A 23,923-nucleotide genomic window follows, 5' to 3' on the forward strand; every position below is an offset into this window, starting at 1 on the left:
CACTCAGTTTATAAATTTTAAAATCACAAATCAAGTCAGTTAATAGGACTTCACAAAATTTTTAATGACATTCAGAGGAAGCAGTTAGGCTACCCTAATAATATTATAAAAAATAATAGGCTATAGGCTGTATCTTCACGACAAATTAATCAATCTTTTGAAAGAAGATTTTATTAGCCTATTCACATGTCTGTTTGTTATTGATCAGGAGCAACAAATATCTCTCTTTTACAAGCAGCCTTAACAGAAAACTTGCTTTATAACCCGCCTCCTTCATTTCTGCCTAGCAAATGATGAGTCATAACAGAGACCTGAGACCATATTTTGCTCTCTGTAGACAGTTTCATAGCCTAGAATCTCATTACTGCTTATAACCTATATAATCAACAAATTTTAGACAAAAATAAATGTGTGTGTGTGTGTGTGTCAGGATTAAACATCTTGAAAACATACTAATTTCTAATATGGTTTATTGTCAAACTTTGAGTCAGCACAGCTGTTCACATAAGGATGTTTTTTTTATGTTTATGTATTTGTAAATGTTCATAATATCAACAAAACAATACAAACATTTTTGCAATTTCAAGGTATTTTGTCCTGTCATAGGTTACAAATGTACATCGAAATCTTCTTAATATCAAAGAAAAGTCTTTTAATTCACTCATCAAAAAATTTGGCCAGTTCATTTCCTAAGATGCACTTCACTTCTGCTCCATCTTTATCAGTGGTAACAACATATGCAACACCTCCACTTAAGCATCCCGACCCATCGCCAGAGTTAGAGCTACAGAGAGAAGAGAAAGAGAGACAGAAGGGATAGTTTTGATATCTCATAGACATAATAATGATTATGTTTACAGTCATTAAATAGTTATAAAGAAAGAATGAGAAGCAACACTCCCCAGGAGTTGCTGTCTACTATAGATAATGTTAGAGTTGAATCAACCACACTGATAAAAGTTGCACACATGGGACAATTATAAACACTAAGGCCACATCTAAAACATGCATAATGCCAGCTGCACATTGTTATACTTATTGCTGTACTTCTCTTGTTATACATGCACCTGTCTTTTTCACATGGTTTTGTACTTGTTTTATTATTTACACTGTAATAGTCCCCTGCCATTCCTATGTAATTTACTTCTATTAGTTATTTGATCTGACTCGTCTACCATTTGCACTAAACCGAACAGTTTTGTATAATTCAAATATATTATATTGTCACCATGACATTTCTCAAATATGTGTTTGTACATTGAACTGGGAAACTTACCGTTAACTACGAACTCTTGGCTTTCTCTCTTTGTTGTGTTTTTTTTTTTCAGTATTCTGCATCAACAAACCCATTAATGTAAAATCTCCCAGAGCCACCAATAGCAAAAGGTTGCCTGGTCAACAAACCATTCAGTGTCGCATAGACCTGTTTGGAACGAGGCAGAAATGACCACATATACAATATGAATAATTTTTTTATTTTTTTTTAACACATAGTATTTAATTTGCAATGACCTTCAATACATAACATTCATCAGTCTAGGCCTAATAAAACCAAAAATAAGCACACCTGTCCTCCTTTTTTTCTGTCCCACTCTGCAACAATAAGATGTGCTGATAGTTCCTCTTTATATTTGTATGAAATGTTCTTCACCAGAGTGGCAGCAGAGCATACGAGTGGGTCATCTTCCACCTCAATACTGTCATGACACATTATTCAAGTATATTATTCAACACATTTTTGAGAAAAAGGAAAATGTATTCAGCATGTTTCCTCTGGTAGATTGTTAAACAACAATCAATAGGTACATGGCCTAATAACAGAGACAGAAGGCTACAGGACATTGGTGATGAATACCTGTACACATCCAGTTGGTAGTTGACTATCTCGGCAATGGTTTGAGCATCTGCAGCTGATCCAGACAGAGCACAGTAGATCTTATCATGGAGAGGGGAGAGCCTGTTCATCACACGATTCTCCACTGACTCCCTGAGAACAATTTCCAAACAGCAGTTCTTGGTTGAGGTAATCTAATTAAAATATTTACTGAATAAATGTAACTGTGACTATTTTATTTTACATTATCAATGCTGTTTGTCTTTGTGCATTGTGTAGTTCTTGGTGCAGACACAAGAGCCACCTCTGATTCACTACATTGCACCTAACATATATTAAGTAACAAGGATTAACAATCCCAGGTTGGGAGCCTTAATCTCAAACTGCACCAATTATAAAAAAAAGGGTTTAATGTGTTTTTTTTTTATTATTTATTTTTGATTGAATTTCAGATGTAGCCTACATCATTTATAAAACAAATGCTTATAATTTATTAAAAATCATTCTATCTTATTTTTTCTAGTTGTTGTGGAGCAGGAACAGCTGCTGATACACAGAAGACGACAGATATGCTGTCATCAAACCTCACCATTTTCTCCATGAACAGCTGCAGGAACCCAAGAGTCATCATGGCAGTAAACATACTACAAGACATGCTCTTCAGGTGTGTCCAGACAGCTTCACCTGTAATCACACAAACATTGCGTGATCATGTTTGTTTGTGCCAGTATAGTATAAGTCTTTTTTTTATGTGATATCACTCTCTAATGTTTAATTACCTGTGCTACTGTTTCTTAGGTATCGAGGTATGATTGGCGCTCATCTAATTTTAGGGGGTGTTGACTGTGCTCGCAGTCACCTGTACAGGGTTGGCCCTTATGGGAGCATGGACAAAGTGCCATATCTTGTAATGGGTATGTGACATTCAATTGATGATTGATAAACTTATTAGTTATGAATGTGCTAATTGAGATCAATATGCATTTCTGTTTTGAAAATATACTGCACATTTAACTGATTTTCAAAGAGCTATCGTCTTGAATGTGACTTGTTCTGCATCATACAATAGATTTTTGTGATCAATTCTCAAGTGAATAATCACAGCTGTTTCTGCGTTTTAAGGATCTGGTAAACTGCCTGCTATGGGGATACTAGAGGACAGATTCAAAGGGAACATGGATGTAAGTTGCTTTTTTGTTGAACCTCCTTATTGTATGTTTTCTAATGTCAGTATTACTGTGTTCAGGGTGAGGTAAATGCAACAGAAAAAAAATGAATTTTCTACTCTCAATAAGTTGGTTCAAAGGTTCATGAATTGCATTTTTAATTATTGATTTTAATAAATGATGTAAATAAGAGATTCATTGTGCAGTGTAGAGACTGCATCATTGAATATAAACTCACACAGTGTGATTGACAGCTTCAGCGATTATAAAGGGAGTGTTCTTTGATCGCTTTCTGTATATAATTTAAGATTTGGCATTAGAATGAACATGGTTACTTACATGTTGTGGTATTACTGTCAGGTCCATATCTTACAGTAAAAGTCTATTTGCAAAACCTGTGCCGAAACTGCGGCTGATTTACCAAGGAATCAACAGTAAAATGTACTGAACAAACGAGTTATGTTCTGCTGAGATATCCACATATTTAAAATAAATAATTACTTTCCTAGGATTAGGAACCTTTGGAAGGTAATGTTTTTTTTTAGTCCAGTGATCTTGTATTGCTCTTCTCTATTCAGTATATCACAATGTAGATTTTACTTCATTTTATGAAAAAATTGTGTAAAAATGCTTGTGCAAAATAAATTTTGAGTAAACCGTACATTACATTTTGCATGAAACTACATCTTTCAGTTACTACTGTCTTTCATTCAACCTTTAGCTGGAGGAGGCCAAGGCACTGGTAAGTGATGCCATCCATGCAGGCATCATGAGTGACCTGGGATCATGAAACAACATAGACCTTTGTGTGATTACGAAAGAGGGGGTGGACTATATCAGACCCCATTGAGAATCCCCTTATAACTATAAGAGGTTAGAAAAAAAAAACACCAGCAGTGAATCTTGAGGTTTTAATGTTTTGTCTTTTTATCAAATTAATTTTTTTTTACTTTTTATAAAATTATATCTTGTCACAGCAACTCAATGCATATTTAAAGTTTAGTGTTAATTGTACCTAATGCCTAATATTGGTAATATATTAATCTCTCTTTGTCTTTCTCTTACGGACAGGCAAGGTACAAATATAAGCCAGATACAACACCTGTTTTATCTCAAACTTTGACTCTTGAACTGTGCATGACACGGTTCAAATGATGGAAACAGCAGGATCCAGTTGAGCCTGCATGGAAAATCCTGTGATGTTATAATGTAATCTGGAAGAGGGATTCTTTCAACTCAGTTACTATTTTGACAAACAAACAGGAAAAAAAGACAGATTATGCTGTAAATGTGTTTTTATGTCTGATGTTTGTTCGCATAATTCCATGGCTGCCAGTGGACTGATAATCAGCAATAAACTATTACAATTTCCAGCATAGGCCCTGCACAAAATTTTTTTTTTTGTTTAAAAAAAAAAAAAAATCTGTTTTAGTAAACACAATGGAACTTGAAACTTGTAAACTTGTAAAATGTAACACAAATAAAATCCAAGGAAATTTTGTGCAATATTGCTATTATTGGTTATTAATAAGATTAGGCATTATTAAGATTAGCATTAATATGCTCAAATAAATGATGAAAGTCAAATGAAAGAGATTTCAAAACAATAATGTTGCAAATCATAAATACTTGCCTCTTGGTCCTTGTGTTCCATTTCAAAAAAGTGGGCATACTATATGGCCACTTTATTGTCATTTTTTATTACCATTTTCTAAACTATAGCGAATAAACTGTGATAATGTGAGAAATGTTGAAGGTGTGTATATATGTACAGAGAGAGAGAGAGAGAGAGAGAGAGAGAGAGAGAGAGAGAGAGAGAACGAACAATATTTATCAAATAAAAGGACATTTAAAAGAAGAGAGCAAAAAAGTTCAGTCAATGGCCTTTAATTGGATAAGACAACTGAACAGCATATTGGTACTGATACATTCAGTAGGGTTAGTTAATTTAGTTTAAATGCAATCTTTTTTATGTATAGTTTGTTCTGCAGTTTTAGACATTAAACTCAACGACCCGCAATAGTCGCACCTTACCGCGCTATGTTTCACCTGGTCTTAACCTGCATCGGGTAAATCTACCCAGAGACTGAAGACGCGCAGAGACTGACGCTCCTATTGGACAACCAGCACTGTACAGAACCTTTTCCTCAGACAATCTCAAAATTATCATGTTTATCGCACATACTCTTAAACAACACGAGACAGACACATGGAAGAAATTAATTTACAGTTGTTATCCGAAGTTATAGATTATACTTTTTAAAATATATTTTCTGGTCGAAATCGAAACTACTAACGTTAAAGTAAACTATTAAGTACTAAATCTTTCGGTTTCGAAATCATTGTCTTCCGCTTAGGGATCGTGTTTCCTTCATGTAAAACACACTTAGGCCAACTTGAATTACTTTAATTGTACTTTCTTTATATAAAGAATGGCTCTTTTGGATGTAAGTGGATATAAACATAATTCCGCGTCACAGTTTGGCTTTAAGCAAACGCATCTTCTCGACCGACTGAATCACTACAGTTTTGGGACCAAATGCCAGGAGTTCGCGGTACCTGTCGGAGTTGACGTAAGTAACTTTATCAGTATCAGATATTAGATAATATTAGAGACACATTATTACGGTATTAAGTGATAGACAGCATAAAAACATATTTTGTGAGAAAATGGAAGAATACTCGCACCGAAACATATTGAACAGAATAATATCCTTTGATACATAAACCTTTATTTTTCAAGTTTTGTAGACTATCTTCAGCAATTGCAGAGCATGTAGTATGTCATTAAAATGGCATTTTAAAGTTTTTCTTATTTGCTTATATTGCATGAATATTGAGAATCTGTCTGTATCTAGGGTTAAGTTGCTTATTGAAACACAGGGGGCAGAGACTCAGCAACAGCAAAAACTAACATTTAAGCAAAAAAACAAACAAACAAACATGTAAATATATATTAGCCTGCCTTGTAACATATTCTGTGTTCCCATCAGCCCTCCAAGTTTCTGAAGTCATGCAGTTGTGAGGATGGCGTTTCCATAGATCTGAATCATGGCACCACAACGCTGGCGTTTAAGTTTCGTCATGGAGTCATTGTGGCTGTTGACTCCAGAGCATCAGCTGGAAAATACATCGGTAAGCAAGCATCCACACAGTTTAAAGTGGGTAAACTCTTCCATGGAAGCAAGCTGATTTTACAACTACACCACAAAGCATGTCATTCATACTGAACAGCATTCAGAAAAACACACAATTTTCAAACTATTTTTTCAATATCATGATGTTTCTCCCAATGTGTTGCAGCATCAAAGGAGGCCAATAAAGTAATAGAGATCAACCCTTACCTGCTGGGCACCATGTCCGGCAGCGCTGCAGACTGTCAGTACTGGGAGAGACTGCTGGCTAAAGAGTGCAGGTCTGTCTCAGCATGCTTCTGAGAGCGTGAGGCATCTGCTCACTAGATGAAGTTACCAGTCTTTGTTTGTGTTCAGCTGTGTCAGGAAATTTATTCAGTTTAAAGCCTTGGTTAAATATTATTAGAAGAACAGATTAAAAAAATTACTATTCACATCATGTGAAAATAACCTTTTCAGTGCATTGGTAAAGATTTAAAGGAATGCTCACTCTGTTGTTGAATTAACTAACTTTCTTCTGCTTAATACAAAATAATATTTTGAAGAATGTTTTAGTTATTTCATTGTCTATACGATAAATGAGATCTGAAACCTTTAAACTCCAAAAAAGACATAAAAGTATGAAGTGATGATGAACAGATTGAAATTTAGGTTTTGTTCTGTTTCATATCAAAACATTGTTCAACATATGCATACACAGACTACATAAAATAGGGCAAAACAAACCCATGTGACATGCAATATGTCATTATGTTTGAGGATCATGTTCACCATATTTGATATACTCTTAACATGTGGCTGTGTCAGAAATCACATACTCTCTGAGTAGGTACATCTAAGTACTTACTTCATGACTATTTCTACATGATATGAATGTGTGTAGTATAAATAAAATCTGGATGTACAACATTCATCATGTTGTCATTGTCATTTGACCTAGTTACAGTTGTGTCACTTCAGTGTCACTCACAAATCCTCTCTCGTGGCCTCATGGGACAGTGAAGTATCCAGTGGATGCACGCTTTAGAATATCATCGAAAGTAATAGGTTATTCGGCAAGATTTTGCCTACTGTTTCATGAATACAGTGAATTTGGACATATTACTCATTCGCATATTAGTTTTTGCCTATGTCATAGAGAAGTATGCATATTCAGGTGCACACTGTGTGTTGATTTGATTTGATTTGATTTGATTTAAGAGTGTATACAGGCTTACATTTCAATCTGTTCATCATACAAAGTGATCATGTCATAAGAGTTTAGATCAACATGAATAAATGATGGTAAATGATGCCTTTGCACTTTGGGATGAACCAAAAGAGCTGTTACACTGTCTGTCTTAATCTTCTTTCAAATTAAAATACTCATATACAATATTAAAATACATATTATTAAAATACTCGTATACAAATGTACCACAATCGCTATGTGATTTTATCTGAAGAAATTAAATTGTGCAGAAGCCCGTTATGTTCTGTTGATTCTTATACTTTCTTGTTCAGTCGTGGCAAACAGAATGTCACCCTGTTGCTGTTTGAACCGCCCCTTTTCTTCGTTAATATATGAAGTATTTGTGTGTTTTAAAAACAGACTTTACAAACTGCGTAACAAACAGAGGATCTCCGTGTCTGCAGCCTCCAAGCTGCTGTCCAACATGATGCTGGGATACAGAGGCATGGGTCTGTCTATGGGGAGTATGATCTGCGGCTGGGACAAACAGGTGATATATGTGTCTGTTTATACGACTGTTTTGTATTTTTTGCTTATTTGCATATTTTCAGAGTGTTCTCAGTCAAGCATATCATGTAATACAATACAATTAAATAAAATAAAATAATTGTAAAGCTCTTAGTAAGATCTTATAATTGTCTTGTGGAACAACCATGCATACACATAATCTTCAGTTACATTCATGTTACCTCTTTACCCTCACATCAGGGTCCAGGCCTGTACTATGTGGATGATAATGGTACTCGTCTCTCCGGCCGGATGTTCTCCACTGGCTGTGGGAACAGTTATGCGTATGGTGTAGTGGACAGCGGTTATCGTGAGGATATGAGTGTGGAGGAGGCGTATGAGCTGGGCCGGCGTGGTATTGCTCATGCCACACACAGAGACGCTTACTCTGGTGGTGTGGTCAACCGTAAGTACAGCAGTGTATTACAAACTGGCTAGCAATGATTCTGAGATGGACCCTTTTTTAACATTAAAATAAAAATATAAGAATATTGACCTGCAGTATTGTGCTATTATGGTTCAACCAAAATCTGTGAGAAGTGTGAATCTGTCCCCAACACCAAAACAAGACAACCCCAACACAAGAAATAAGCCTTAGCTTTGTATTTCAGTCCTACATTATTGTTTTATTAATTCATTAATGTACACTATTGTTGCATAGTGTCATTCATATATAAAGTCTTCACATATGTTTTCTCTGTAGTGTACCACATGCAGGAGGATGGCTGGATCAAGGTGTGTAAGGAGGATGTGTCAGAGTTAATCCACAAGTATAAGAAAGGAATGTTCTGATCTCATCTCTGATTTATCTGACAGTAAAAATTAAACTGCTATCAAATCAAAGACGGTTTTGGTGCATTCTTTACAATATATTTGAATTGTATTTTCTGTATCTGTCTAAGTGAATAAAATGTTTTACTTAATTCATTTATTTTACAGGACAAATATAGCTCCATATTTGTGATGACGTTGTGCTTTATAGTCTACCCAATTTGTATGTGGTTCTAACTGGGTTATTCTCTGGAAACTGTGCAGTTTGTGCAAGGAAAATTATTTTATTTGAAAAGATAATTTCTGTACCTTCATGATTTTTTTAAGGGGACCACCTTAGGCAGTGCATCTTCCTCAATATTTAGATTAGTGGTGAACAAATATGGGATTCATACAGGTTTTTTTTTTTTTTTTACACTTTATAGACTGTGAAATAATATTTTCATTTCAATAATAGCTAAATTTGAAGGGGATCTATATTGCCCCCTTTTACAATATGTAATCCTGAATTATGTTGTACATGGGTTGTGTATAGATTTGGGGTTTCAACTTGAGTTATAGGGGGTCTGTAGGAAAAATATGATAGAAAATAAGTCTCAGGTGTCCCCAGAATGTGTCTGTGACAAGCATGCGCTCAGAAGGTGGCTGTCACTCGGCATGTCAATACTAAACTAAGTTCTGTTTCATGTTGTATTGTGCTCAAACTGTCAAATACGCAAAAACACAGTTGGTTATGTCTATGAAAGTAAACAGCTGGAAAAGAAATAGCATGTTTATATTAGATTTGTGTATTACCTACTGCAGTCTACGCTGTTAATATGACCCAACAATAAAATAAAAACAGAAAATGGCTCACTGCTCTTGACTGATTAATCTAAGTAGCTTTAATAAGAATACATTTCTAATTTCAATGCTGCTTTTAAAAGCTCTAGCGCAAAGTCAAAGTCCTTGGTAAAAAAAAAAAAAAAAAAACCTTCTGGGCCCCCTCTCCCTCGTTGGACCCTTGAAATCAACCTAACCAGCGCCCCTGCTCAAAAATATGCTACTTCAGTCAGCATCCATTATTAAACACTTGCAGGGCATGAATTTAGAATTTAGAAATTATTTATTGAAATGTATTCATGCAAAAAGATGATGTTATGGTGTTCAGTGTGCAGAGTCACTACTCTTTCGGACATTACGGATGAAACTGGTCAGCTTTTCTCTGCATTAGCGCTGTTTTGAACTGGCTGTTTGAATGCATTCGCTTACTGGATCTTTGAACTGAAAACTTTCCAGGAGTTTTCCAGTTTAAAATGATCTGATCTGATCACAAACAGAGGAGCATAATAACGTTTAATGTCCAAAAACATGCTTCTTTTCACTTTTGAAGTATTATGTACCAATTCAAATTATTAATCATTAATTTATTTATTTATTTTCAACCATTCTCTGCGCCTCCCCTGATATGCTCTAGCGGCCCCTTAGGGAGCACCCCACACTTTGAAAACCCCTGTGCTGTGAACTCAGACACTTTTCTAACCAGCATGCATCTCGCGGTTATCACTGGTGATAGGTTATGGTAAGATATTTTGTGTGTGTAGTAGAAGAGTAGGCAAGCTTTGGACATACTATCACGTCACACAACTGCGTCTTTAACGGACTGCTCTGCTGCATAGTTACACTGTAAACTGGCCTGTCAATCATATTGTCACATTTAACATCCTTAACATTTAGTTTAACTTTCTACCGTATTGGAGAAAAAAGTGCATTTACATTTACATTAAGTCATTTAGCAGACGTTTTTATACAAAACAACTTACAAATGAGGACAATAGAAGCAATCAAAACCAACAAAAGGGCAATAATATATAAGTGCTGTGACAAGTCTTGGTTAGCCCATATGAAGTGCACATAAAGTAGCAAGGTTATTTTTTTAAATATTATAAAAAAAAGATAACAAGTAGATAGAAAATAAAAATAAAAATAATAGAATAAATAATAGCTAGTGTTAGAGGGTCTCTTTTTCTTTTTTTATTAAATAAATAAATAAAATCAAAAGAATAGAAAAAGAATATAGTGCTAGTGTTTGAGGCTTTTTTTAAAAAAAAAAAAAAAGAAAAAGTCAAAAGTATAAATATAGTATAGAGTGTGAGTGTTTTAGGTGTTATTTTTTCTTTTTATATAGAATTAAAGTGTTTGATAGTATTTTTTATTTTTAAATAAAAATAAAACTTTTTGCATAATGATGCATTTAAAAGTTAATGGCCAAACGGATGATGTTTATAAAAGTTCATATTATTGTTGCAGATTAAATATAACACAGATAACATTAAAATGGTTGTTTTTTTTTTGATTTTTTTATAATAGTTTGTATTTTTGTTGACCTATCTACTGATTCACCCTTTTTTTATTCGAGTTTGTAGTTCTTCTGAACTGAATCCCAAAGCTCAATGGATTGTGGGCAAAATTAGCCATTAGAGCAAGGGTGCCCAGCCCTGTTCCTGGAGATCTACCTTCCTGCAGAGTTCAGATCCAACCCTGATCAAACATCAGGGTTGGAACTGAACTTCGCAGGAAGGTAGATCTCCAGGAACAGAGTTGGGCACCCCTGTGTTAGAGTGTGCACGGATCCACACTTAAAAAATCTACCTGAAACAGCAGACCATCCTGGGACTTCTGGCATACTCTTTTCAACATACTATGCCTTGGGACACACTTTAATCTCACATACCATTTAGCAGTCCCTCCAGTATTTTGCAGCACTTTTTTCTGATTTTTGCGGCCTAAAATGACTGATTTTGCTGCAGCTTTTCTCAAAATTTGCAGTGATATTTGTGTCATTTCTTATTGTTTTGCAGTGAAAATATACCACAGACAACATTCTTCTAACATTGTTTTGACTTTTCTGACTTCGACAACCATTGTAGGGCTCCAGACAAACATTTGAGAACACCAGCACCAGTGCCATAAAGTTCTACAGAAGGTGGCACCAGCACCTGACAGTAAAGCACTCACCCTAATCACACATGTACTCACTCTCGGAGATGTCTATTTGATGTCTGCATTTACATATGCAAGATGTAGTTTTTGGAGTGTTTGCTCATCTGCAATACGTCTCTAAAATGACCCGGCCTCAAAAATTGCTTATAAATCACTCATTATGCTATATTATCACAAAATATTGGATTCAATCTTTTTGTCAACTTCTTTTCTTTCATTTAGGACTGGTTTTGTATTTATATTTGCATCTCATTTATCGTAAGCCTTGTTTATCTGAGAGTAGGCAACTAATTCTTTGAGTGAAAAAGCATTATTTATCAATAATTTTCACAATATTAAATAAAAACTGATGAAAATTTGCACTGTTTATCACACTAGTGTACTTTAATGTTTAATCAGGGAGTTTGTTTTCAAAAAAAGCCTTTTATTTTGTACAAAATGGCACAAAGTCACACTTGTGGTGTTCTCGGTCAAAAATGAACCAGCCTCTAAACTAACTATACATATACTATAAATAGTTGACTATATATACACATAACCTAGGAAAGACTATACAAGTACTTTACATACTAACTGTGCATGATATTGTGCAAAATAGGTATTTAAGGTTAAGAAGCAAGTAGTGCAGTATGATTTGTGGTGCATTCACAAGTAAATATTTGTGTTATCTTATTCAGACCTTGTAACATGGAGTGTTTATAGGAAAGTGTCTGGTGCATACAGAGAGAAAGGAGTGTGTTTTTCTACAGGTGATTTGTCCAGCCCACTCACCTGTGTGTAGCACAGTCAGAATTTCACAATTTTCTTGAGGTTTTTCAACAGTTTTCATGTGGTGCATGTGATGGGATGAGGGAAGAGAGGGTCCTGGTTTTAGGAGCTAGGGTTGTGGATGAGCTTTCAGAGGGGAGTGAGGTGATTGGAATTGAGGGCTCTAACAGCCTGGGGAAAAAGCTGTAGAGCAGTCTTGTAGAGTGGGCTCTGATGTTCTGGTACCATCTTCCTGATGGCAAGAGCTGTAAGAGACTGTGGGAGGGATGGGTGGGGTCTTTCACGATGCTGTTAACTTTACTGGAGCATAGTGCAAGGAAAATGTGGTCATGCGGTCAGCAGCACTGCAGTTCCCATACCAGGCAGTGATGCAGCTGGTCAGCACGCTCTCAGTGGTTCCCCTGTAGAATGTGGTGAGGATGGGTGGGTCGCAGGAAGTGGAGCCACTGTTGAGCCAGGTGGAGGGTGGAGGAAATGGAATTGTCCGTTGAGCGGTTTGGATGGTGTGCAAACTGGAGTGGGTCAAGTGTTTTGGGGAGAATGGATTTGATATAGTGCATGACAAACCTCTCAAAGCACTGCATCATGATGGGGTCAGTGCTATGGGACGATAGTCATTCTGGCAGGACACAGGTGACTTCTTTGGTACTGGGGTGATGGTGGTGGAGTTGGGGTTTGTGGGGACAACTGCTTGGCTTAATGAGGTGTTTGTGTCTTCTTTGGTACTGGAGTGATGGTGGTGGACTTGAGACATGTGGGGACAACTGCTTGGCTTAATGAGGCTTGAAGCCTTGCATGGGTTAAACCTAGATAGGTTCTTCCTTACATCGACTGGAGACAGACAGAGCACCTGGTCATTGGGAGGTGTGGGTAGTTTTTGTGCAGGTTCGTCATTCTCCATTTCAAACCGTGCATAAAACTCATTGAGTGCATCTGGGAGGGATGTGTCGTCATCACAGGCCTGTGGCAGGGGCTTGTAGTCTGTGATGGTCTGAATACCTTGACACAGACTATGTGTGTCCTTGCTGTCAATGAAGTGATTATTGATTTTTTGTGCGAATGTGATGGGACTAGGTGATTGACAACAGTGTTTGCATATCAGAGAGCAGTATCTGGGATTTAAGGGCTGATTTGCTGTTGCCATGGATGCATTAAATTCCAACTTCTCCCATTATGCTGGTGTTGACGGTCGTTGCAGTGCGTCTTTTTGCTTTGGTGCTGGTGCCCTTTCGGCACTGTAGTTGACTGATGACTGTTTGACTTTCAGGTTTGTGTAGTTTTAAGAGCTTGTTATATTGGGCTAGTTACGTTTATGTGGGGTTAACAATTTTCGAATGCTAAATAAGCTGGGTTTCCTGTATCCCATTGTGCTATAGGTGGGCATGACTGACAAACCTGTGTCTATAAGTTTTCTATCTGGCATGATAACCTGACGGTAAGTTTTTTTAAATGCAACTATAATTGGGAGTGTGGACAACATGATGATTAGTAAAATCCCCTTTTGTGTTCACTGTAGGATTCTTACTTTTGTTCTATATCTGATTGTTTGCTGCTGGCTAGCTCCTCGCGCCACTAACATGCTGCTGTTTATACTGCTGTGAAGATGCTGTCTTCACTATTATTTGAAGGGGACTGCTTGTGACTGTTTCTTATTGCGCCATCTTAGTGCCCCGCTTCACCTTTGTGCATCTAACTATGGAAGTAAAGTTTGTTTGGATTGGTTGATTTGATTTTCTTTTCTTCATTCCTGCTGTTGATTTGTTTTGTATTTTGCTGTTTTATTTGCATGTGACCAATTATTTATTAATGCAACTTGACTTGTATGTGATTATTTACATCTGACTCAAAGTTGCTTTGTAATAATTTCATGTGATTTAATTGTGATCCTTCCTACGTTTCATTGTTCTTCCCTGTTTCTGTCTGGTATTGATACCCAGTTTTGCTTTAAGTTTATTGTTATATAAACTTTTTTATTTTTTATTCATTTTTTTTTTTATTGCAGGAGCTGGGGTACCACGGGTGAACGGATCTTCTACCTTGTGGTGGTGGTTCTTCTTTATTGCGTGCCTTGTAACACTTTGAGTGTTTGGTAATGTGATCTGAGTGCACAGTGGTGTGTGCATGGAAGTGAGCCCTTGTAAAACCAAACTCCCTTTTTGTTTCCTCCCGTTGGGAGCCTCAGCCCTGCTGGTATTATTTCATTTTGGTTTGTTTTACATACAATCGCTACAGGTACATAAAGTTGACTTGTGTCATTACCATGTTTTCTTTTGTTTGAAGTGGGGTTATTTAGTTTTTCCTGTTGATTTTAGTGTCTAGTATTTTAAAATAAGTATGTATCTCTAAAATTTGTATTTTTATACTTACCCAAGTTTCTTGCCTAATTCTATGAGGGAACCGAACCTCTTCGCCTCACATACTGTACAACCGTTTTGCTTTCTTGATGCCATGGGACAGGTTGGCTCTTGCTGTTTTGAGGACTGCTTTGTCTCCCAATCTGAATGCGTCATCACGGGTCTTTAGCAGCCCACGAACCTCTGCTGTCTTCCATGGCTTCTGGTTGGCATGTGTGGTGATGTTCTTGGTGACTGTCACATCATCAATGCACTTTTTGATGTAAGCGATCCACTGTTTAATCTGCTCTTGCACGTCTGTGTGGTCATGGTAGGTGGCTGCCTCTTTAAACATGTTCCAGTCGATGTCCTGGAAGCAGTCCTGTAGTGCTGAGGTAGCATCGTCTGGCCATACTGTGATCTGCTTTTGGACCAGTTTGTCAAGTTTGAGAAGTGGTCTGTATGCTGGAATAAGCATAACAGAGATGTGGTCTGAGTAACCCCAGATGGGGCAGGTGCAGCTATGCAGGGCTGTAGCTGGGTTTGCGGGCCCCATGCAGGTTGTACCTCAGTGGCCCTGTTTGAACTTTTAATTTGTTAAATTTGTATGTTTGTTCTATTTATTTATTTGTGCTATTTACACACGTTTAAGTTTTTTTCAAGTTTGTAGGTGTCCAGGCGTACAGAAACCGACAATCAAATGTAAAATAGCACTGCATAGTCTTCACTGTAAAAATTAAATATACAGTCAAAACAAAATATATTCAGACACCTTCAATGTTTCTTACATTACATTATTTGCTATACTTTAGATAATGGTAACAAAATACGACAAGAAGAGAGCTTCTAATCTGTGCTGTCAGATACCTTGATAGAAAGGTATGTGAACTTGATTGCCAAACCAAAAAATGCAAACTGTTAGTATGAAAATATTTACACAACTATCAATACTTTGTTGACCAATTACCAAGCAATGCTTAATTTTGTTCAGTCTGTAGTGTAAAAAGGTTGCATTAGCAATTAAGCAAAAAACACTTGGCAAACATGGTCAGGCCAAAGTGTCTGAATAATTTTTGGTCCCAATTGTTTTTTAATAAATTTTACTGGTAGTCCACTGTATGAAGAATTTTTGGGTATATGTCACAATTTACTTTATTTTGCTATACTGACTTACATAAACCATAGTACCCTGCACCCACTAGTAAAAAAAAAAAATCAAAAATCATATCTGGTGTCTGAATAATTTTTGGTTTGACTGTGGAAAAATTCTTGTTAAAACTACAAAGTAATTCAGTTAAGAGCAGAAAGTGATTTTCTTTCTTTCATTTTCTTGGATTAACATTAAGGACACTAACAGCAGATAGTAAATTCACTGTGAAAAGTAATTTGTTAAGTTTACTTAATTCAATTGTGCAAACTCGTTGCCTTAATTCAATTAAGTAATCATAACTTTATTGTTTTAAGTGTCATTTAAATCTCTACTAATATATTAAAAGTATTCCTTACTTATTTTGAGTTCAATTTACTTAAGCCATTTAAGTTTTCTTAACTTAATTAAATCTGTGATCCGAGGAACATTACTACTCAGAATTACTGACTCCCAGAGTGCATTGCGGCATGAATAAATTATACAAGTTTTTGTTTTTATTTTCCAATTTTATTTGCTGTCTTGTGTCAGTAGAAGCACAACAAAAAGAGCAAATAAAATGGTTAGTAAAATTAATAAAAATAAATGAAATTGAATTGTTAACATTGTTGTGATTCATGTGCTGAATGTTGAAGACTGTGTGTGACTTCAGCATATTACCACAAATATGAAAGGGTTATGTCAACCTAATAAAAACCGTTTTAATCACAAATAATCACAAAACAATACACTAATGATTTAATCTGAATATAATCCTGTGGCTCAGTAGTAGAGCAGCGCAAAAGGTTGTGGGTTCGATTCCCAAGGAACACATGTTGGGTAAAAAAAATGTATTGCCTGAATGCACTGTAATTTGCTTTGGATAAAAACATCTGCTAAATACATAAATGTAAATAAATCACTTCCTAAAATTAATGTATTACTATTCTTCCCTTAAAGTCAAATAACCTCAATTTCATGTTGTATTGCTGCATTAATAGGAAAGAAATTATAAGGATACAAAAAAAGTTCCAAGTGCACAACCAAAGAGAACACTAATCACTGTAATGGTGAGTAAAAAATAAATAAAAAAAATGTTGATGTTCTCTCAAATATTTCAGTTGTACTGAAAATTCAGCATTCAACATGACTTTGGGAGACCATTGACTGCGACTAGTGAAAGATAACTGCAGTCATTGAGGAAATGAGTGAAAAGTCTATTAAGACTCTTTTTCTTTTCTTCTTCTTCTGTTGTTATGTTGCACATTACCAACTTATTAGCGCACTGGCAGTGCGGCACTGCTGCCTATCACTGCTTTATTAATGTCACTGGTTCCTTTGTGGCTACTTGAATATTTTAAGTAAGTGTCACTCAAAAAAGTAAGTAAATTGTTTTATTTGCCTTGAAAGTAGCTGTAACTTAATAAAACCTAGTAAGTATAACAACTAAGTAAAGATAACTAAATATATCTAAGGGGAATCAGAATCAGAATCAGAATCAGAAAGAGCTTTATTGCCAGGTATGCTTGCGCATACAAGGAATTTGTTTTAGTGACATAAGCTTCCAGTACACAGAGACAACAACACACAGTCAAAAAACAAAAAAAACAAAAAAAAATTAAAATAAATAAAAACCCTTTGCAGATAAATAAGTGTATAAACAATTGTGCTATAAATGATAATGGAATTGGATTGAGTAAGATGCAGGGATGTACTAGGATGAAGGGGTAACAAATAAATATAAGGATATTGCACATTTTTATTGCACAAGTGGGGAACATTTAACTGTTCATGAGGTAGATTGCCTGGGGGAAGAAACTGTTCTTGTGCCTGGCTGTCCTGGTATTTGCGGCTCTGAAGCGCCGGCCAGATGGCAAAAGTTCAAAGATGGGGTAACTTGGGTGTGAGGGATCCAGAGTGATTTTCTGAGCCCTTTTTCTCACTCTGGATGTATACAGTTCTTGAAGGGTGGGCAGGGGAGTACCAATAATCCTTTCAGCAGTCCGAAACCGTTCTCTGTAGTCTTCTGATGTCTGATTTTGTAGCTGAACCAAACCAGAGAGTTATTGAAGTACACAGGACAAACTCAATGACGTCTGAGTAGAACTGTTTCAGCAGCTCCTGTGGCAGGTTAAACTTCCTCAGCTGGCGAAGGAAGTACAACCTTTGTTGGGCCTTTTTAACAATGGAGTCCTTTAATCCAACAAACTAGATGCTCTTAAGTACTGTTTACTAAAGTTCTTTAGTTTAACTATTGCATCCACCTGAAAGTTCACATAACACAGAATGTAAATGTACTGTAATTAAGTTTGTTAAAATAATTTGTGTTTATTTGTTTTTTTTAATTTTTTTTAATTAGGTTATGTTTACTTGCTTTTACTCAGTGATTAATTTTTAAGAGACAATGCATCCATTATAATGATACACATCCGATTTCTTTCTCCACTGTTTACTAAGAGACAATGCATCCATTATAATGATACACATTCGATTTCTTTCTCCACTGTTTACTATCAGAAGAGAGAAGAATATGTTCAGCCCCCTGCAAGAAGAGGCAAATTTCATTGTTGAAGGGCTTTGAGACCCGTCTCTCTGCGTGCGCCTTGTGCGCACAGAACACAGTGCGTGCGGCAGCTTAAGAGGGCTCTTTTACATCTTTTTCTGTTTGCATGTTTAAACTGCGATTTGTATTTGTTCGTTTATTTTTCTGTTTTCATTTTTAAGATTGGTTTGTTCGGTGTTGCTGTCCGTGAGTTGCATGTTTAAACTGCGCACCGAACACTGCACGCGAGTACTCAGTTGAGTTTTTCCGCATCTTGTGTTTGGATGCTTTAATTATACTCTTTTGAATGTTTAAATTGGCAAGGTTTAAAACACGTGAAAATTATAAGCTTTCGTGACAACGCACAGCAGTGGCCCGTCAACTGTCCTGAGCATCTTTATAGGTTGGAATGATAAGGTCTGTTGAGATCGCCGGGGGGGCCCCTTCAGCCATGGGCCCCTATAATTGTCACCACCTTTCACCCCACTAGCAATGGCCCTGCAGCTATGTACGCATTTTTTTTCTCTGCATCTCTGTTCACACTTTTAACTTTTTCTTTTTTTTTTTTTTTTTGGTCTCATAGCGACTACCATAAAAGTCACAGTTTTGTACCATTCTGCAGAAGTTTAAATGTTTTTTTCAAATTCAAAACATTCCGGTCTAAACTTAGGCTCGGCTAGTTTTGGGCTCTCATTTTCATCAGAAGTGAATCGCTCAGACTCTCTACGACACACAAAGTAGGTTCCACAAAATCACATTGAAGATTTTTATAAAACAAAATCAAGTAAAAGTCTCTAAAGTCACTCAATTATCAAACACATCTTTAGCATCAGAACTGCTTCTGATGGCTCACATTGTGAAGAAACTACAGATGAGAATTGCTGAACCTTCACTCTGTGCATCTGTTATCAGCATTGAGGTAAGTGAGGATCCTCTGGTGTGCTCAGCAGCAACTCTTGTTAAAAACATATAACAGATATATAACATATAACAGAGAAACAATACAATGCAAATTAAGGCTTCACTTCACGATTCCCTCTTCATCACCATATGTGGTTGAAACAAAATTGCATTGCTGAGTTGTTCTCAGCTGTACCCCGGTACTGCTCATGTCCTGAAGAATCTGATCTGATTGTTTGAAATATACATGTCAAGTTTCTTTTTTGACAATGGTTGATTTCCCATAGGTTAAAGCAACTGCATGTAGTTTTGTGTATTTCTGTGAATTTGGATCCCCTTACAATTAAGTTTATGGAATTCACTATCATAAATATATCACTGTCATACAGTGAATAGATGTTCACATGCATTTGTTGCTGCCGTAAAGCAATCTGCCCTTTATGTCAAATTTCGTACCCAATGAACAACTTACATAGGCCCACTCGCAGAACAGGGGAGAGTGGGAAAGAAACAGAAGCCATTCTCTTTATTAGGAATCTTCCAAATATGAGGTGTGCATACGATGGACACTTTACTATGAGGCCATGGGAGAGGATTTATGAATGGCAGTGACACGACCCAACTGATGCTTGTGGGTCATGTGATAATGACAACATGGTGAATGTAGTATGATCCACTGATCTCATTCGGGGTCTAATTATATGGGTGTTGTTTTATATTTTTGATTATGGTATCCCAGTGATTTTACAGAATGAGATCCATCAGTGTTTGTGCTTAAAACGTTTTGCACTACTGTATCTTTTAGACACAAAGAGAGACATCAAGAAGAATCAGCATACAATTGTGACAAAGCACCCAGCATGCATTGCAGCATGAATAATTATGCCACTGTCAAGTTACTTTCTTCAATTCTTACGGTCCATGGCTCCCAGTACGGATTACGACATGAATAAACTATGAAGCTGAATTCTCCTGTTATTTTATTTAATTCTCATGTCCATGGCTCCCAGTACGGATTATAAACATGAGGATAAAAAATCCTAGATTTAACCGTTTTGATCCTATAGTGTGTGGTGTGCCATGATGTGACAAAGACAGCTCACCACACACGAACAGATTCTCGATTGTGAACACAGGAAATCTCGCAAAATCTCAAGACGAGATGGCGTCGAGGTAACATCGCTCTGTTGTCGCTCTGCAATATGAAGTAGCAAACCTCGTGTTTTTTGAATTATCACAAATTGAGGGCTTTCAAATGCTATCCTAATACTTGACAAATCGGAGACTTTTTGAAGAAGATAATTATATACGTGTTTCCTCACCTTTTCGGCTTTACAAACGGACTGTAACTTCTTCTGCTCGACCAGTGGGCCTAGCCCTCAGTTGACCCTTATATTCTTGAGAAATGGACAAAGAGGAAGATATTAGCAGCATTATGCACTCATACGCCAAGAAGGCTCCGCTGGATGAAGAAGGCGAGATGGAGGTAACTTTGCCGGAGCAGGAGGGTTCGGACTCGGCGCAACCGTTGAAAAATGCGCTGAAGCTGCGAGCCGCCAAGAGAAGTAAAACAATTGATGACAATGAAGGTCAGTCTGTGCCCAATTCTGTTCTGCTAATAGTAATGGAGAGGGTTGAAAAGATGCAAGAAGAGTCGCTGAGGAGGTTGCAGTCATTGGAGGCGACAGTTAAAGATAATACTTGCTCCATAAAAAGTGTCATTGACGCTATGGAATATATGGGGAAACAAATAAAAGAAGCAACAGACAAAGTTGAAACCCTAGAGAAAAAAGTTGGATTCCTGGAGAAAGAAAACGGTGTGCTTCGTGACAGGTGCAACGAACTTGATAATTACAAGAGGAGATGGAATCAAGTAAAGGAACAAGCGGGAGAAAATGTGAAAAAAATTATGGTGGACCTATTCAGCCAGGTCTCACCAGACATCGCAGACCAACTGGCCTTTTCCGTGGACGTCCCTCACAGACTGGGACCCCGCTCGGGAGAGGCACGCTCCAACCGCCGTATCATTGTGCAGTTTCTATCGCGAACCCACAGGGACAAGATTTGGAAGGACGCCAGAACATCGACCATACTCAAGGAAAGAAAAATCAAAATCTTCGAAGACCTGACCCAAGATGCCAAGGATGCCAGGAACAAATTGTGGCCGCTGGTGGAACAGGCGAGGAAGGAGGGGAAGAAAGCGGGTTTCAGAGGGCATTTCGCCCATATTGATGGTAAAAGGGTAACAGTGAATGATATGTGAGCCAGGCCTCTGAACTGCTCTATATGCCTTAGGCTTGCACATGTAAATCTTAACTAAGGTAAGAGCAGGTTTGTTTGGATAACAGATTTACAGTAGAAATGACTTTAAATGTTGTCTGCTCTACTTCTTGCGTGATTACGCATATCAGGAGTAACGTTACAAAAAAAAAAAACAACCGGCAAAAAAAAACAAAAAAAAAAAAAAAAAAAAAAAAAACTTACCAGCCAAGTCTACATAAATATTAAACAACAACCAACTGTGATCAAAAAAACATAATAAAAAAAATCTAAAAAATTAAATAAAAGGATCCCAAAAATATTTTACAAGTGGGTTACCGAATGTATCCCAAAGTTACACCCAACGATTTATTTTATTACCTTTTGCAGTTTGTGAATAATTAACGTAATACCTATGTTGTAGACTGCTAGAACCATACTATGCGTTGTATGGCATAGTAGCAACTTTGCTGGTTGGATGACATTATATGGTTCTTCAGTAGAGGATCTATAAGCCGTTTTATTTTCAAATTAGACATAATGTCTCAATGCTGATATCATCTTTTGGTTAGGACTTCAGAAAGGTGGGTAGAACGGAAAAATGTTAAGGGTACAGATTGTAAAAAGCAAAAGATAAAAAAATCAGTTCATTTAAGGTAACGGGCTCTATATAGCCCTTACATGGAGAGGAAAATACTCTTTAAATGTTTCCTAACGGACATACGTTACTTTGGGGTGCTGTATAAAGGATTCACAAAAAAAGTATTTTCAAAGGGTTACCGAATGAATTTACAAAGTCACCCAACGTATTTATTTTCTACTTTTGCTAGTGTGAATAATTCACATAATACCTCTGTTGTAGAGCTGCTAGAACCTACGAGTAGTATGAATAGTAGCAACTTCCTACTGATTGGATGACATTAATATGGTTCTTCAGTAGATGGATATATAAGCCGTTTTATTTTCAAATATAGACATATTGATCTCAATGCTGAATATCATCTTTTGGTTAGGACTTCAGAATAGGTGGGTAGAATGAAAAATGTAGGGGTACAGATAAAAAGCACAAGATAAAAATTCAGTTCATTGTAAGGTTAACGGCTCTTATATAGCCTACATGGAGAGAAAATATCTTTAAATGTTTTTCTCAAAGGACATAGCATTATTTTTGGGGTAGATTTATCATATGTATACAAAATTTACCACATGCCCATTGTCTTTTGCTAGGGGTTTGTTTTTTGTATTGCAGAGTTTATAACAACTTTCTATTTAGTTGTTTAGAGAGAATCTTGTGTATTTTTCCAGCTTTCAGGTTATACCTGATATTATTTTATGTCTTTGTCTTTAATGTCTCTTAATGCCAGGGGTCTTAAAAATAGTGTGAAACGCAAGGCTTTGTTTTTGTTTGCAAAGAAAAATAAGACCGATTTTTTCTTTTTTCAAGAATGTCACTCAACAGCCAATGACTGTAATTTTTGGAGGTCACAGTGGGGAGACAACATCTGGTTAGGACATGGATCAGAACACTCAGCTGGTGTAGGAATCTTTAGGTACAATTTTAATGGGAATATTCAAAATACTGACTTAGATTCCTCAGGGCATTTTCTCATAATGGTAATTAATAAAAAGTAAATGCTACATGGTCATTATAAACATATATGGATACAACTCTTCTGTGGAGAATAACATGCTTCTTAATACCATAGGGGATAAATTTGACATGAACAAATATACGCCTCTTTAGTTGTGGGAGAGTTTTTAAATATAGCGATGAGTATTATGTTGACAGATGGCCACCAAGGAGGTCAGGGTCTCTTCCCAACCCTGTGTTAAATTGTCTCATGGATAAATTTGACCTGGTTGATGTTTGGAGGGAACAGTTTCCAAGCGACAGACAGTATACCTGGTCCAATAAGGACACCACTCAAGACAATCCAGAAATGACCCCTACTGGTTGGTTTCCAGATGTTTAGCGAGGAACAGCATTTCCAGTCAATATCAGTAGCAGCTCCATTGACTGATCATAAAAGTGATTTACCTCTCAATAGCTCTGTCCTCGAACCAGTCACTGGCCCCAAAACTTCATTTGGAAACTTAATAGTTCCCTCCTTGAAAATAATCAGGTCAAACAAAGGTTAAAGAACTTGATTGAATGACAGTATTAGAATCTCACTTTCAATGGGTATGGCACGTAGTGTGAACAATGTGGTTGACAGTCTAGGTAATTTATATGTAAAATAGTCCAATCGCCCTCTTCCCAGACATTTCTAAGATATATTTGACATATTTAACATCAAAACAAATAAAACAAGGTGTACTTTTCTTTCTGTTGATTCAATTGGGAATGTAATATGCAAAATGACAATGCAA

At 36.6% G+C, this 23,923-nt stretch overlaps 2 protein-coding genes and 2 pseudogenes across 2 annotated transcripts in view; 3 read left to right on the forward strand and 1 right to left on the reverse strand.

The window, feature by feature from the left end:
* LOC109058809 overlaps positions 1 to 23,923 on the forward strand; it is a 726,037-nt pseudogene that overhangs the window by 555,987 nt on the left and 146,127 nt on the right.
* The window catches only part of LOC109045202 (solute carrier family 39 member 4), a 668,471-nt gene that overhangs the window by 372,676 nt on the left and 271,872 nt on the right, over positions 1 to 23,923 (forward strand). The gene's annotated exons all lie outside the window — the stretch shown is intronic.
* On the reverse strand, positions 454 to 5,066 carry LOC109102777 (annotated as a pseudogene).
* On the forward strand, positions 5,140 to 8,715 carry LOC109102325 (proteasome subunit beta type-8-like). The gene is made up of 6 exons (XM_042745898.1): positions 5,140 to 5,573; positions 5,994 to 6,135; positions 6,304 to 6,415; positions 7,726 to 7,855; positions 8,074 to 8,278; positions 8,576 to 8,715. Exons 1-6 carry the CDS (start codon positions 5,433 to 5,435, stop codon positions 8,662 to 8,664), a joined length of 819 nt encoding a protein of 272 aa, XP_042601832.1. The 5' UTR covers positions 5,140 to 5,432; the 3' UTR covers positions 8,665 to 8,715.

This window comes from Cyprinus carpio, chromosome B19 (genome assembly GCF_018340385.1).
Source record: "Cyprinus carpio isolate SPL01 chromosome B19, ASM1834038v1, whole genome shotgun sequence".
Taxonomy (NCBI): domain Eukaryota; kingdom Metazoa; phylum Chordata; class Actinopteri; order Cypriniformes; family Cyprinidae; genus Cyprinus; species Cyprinus carpio.

Excerpts from the sequence above, each read along its gene's own strand:
- LOC109102325 (XM_042745898.1), top strand. The coding sequence starts at position 5,433 with ATGGCTCTTTTGGATGTAAGTGGATATAAACATAATTCCGCGTCACAG. Across the intron at positions 5,574-5,993 it reads CGGTACCTGTCGGAGTTGAC|CCCTCCAAGTTTCTGAAGTC; the intron begins GTAAGTAACTTT and ends TGTTCCCATCAG. Across the intron at positions 6,416-7,725 it reads CTGCTGGCTAAAGAGTGCAG|ACTTTACAAACTGCGTAACA; the intron begins GTCTGTCTCAGC and ends TTTTAAAAACAG.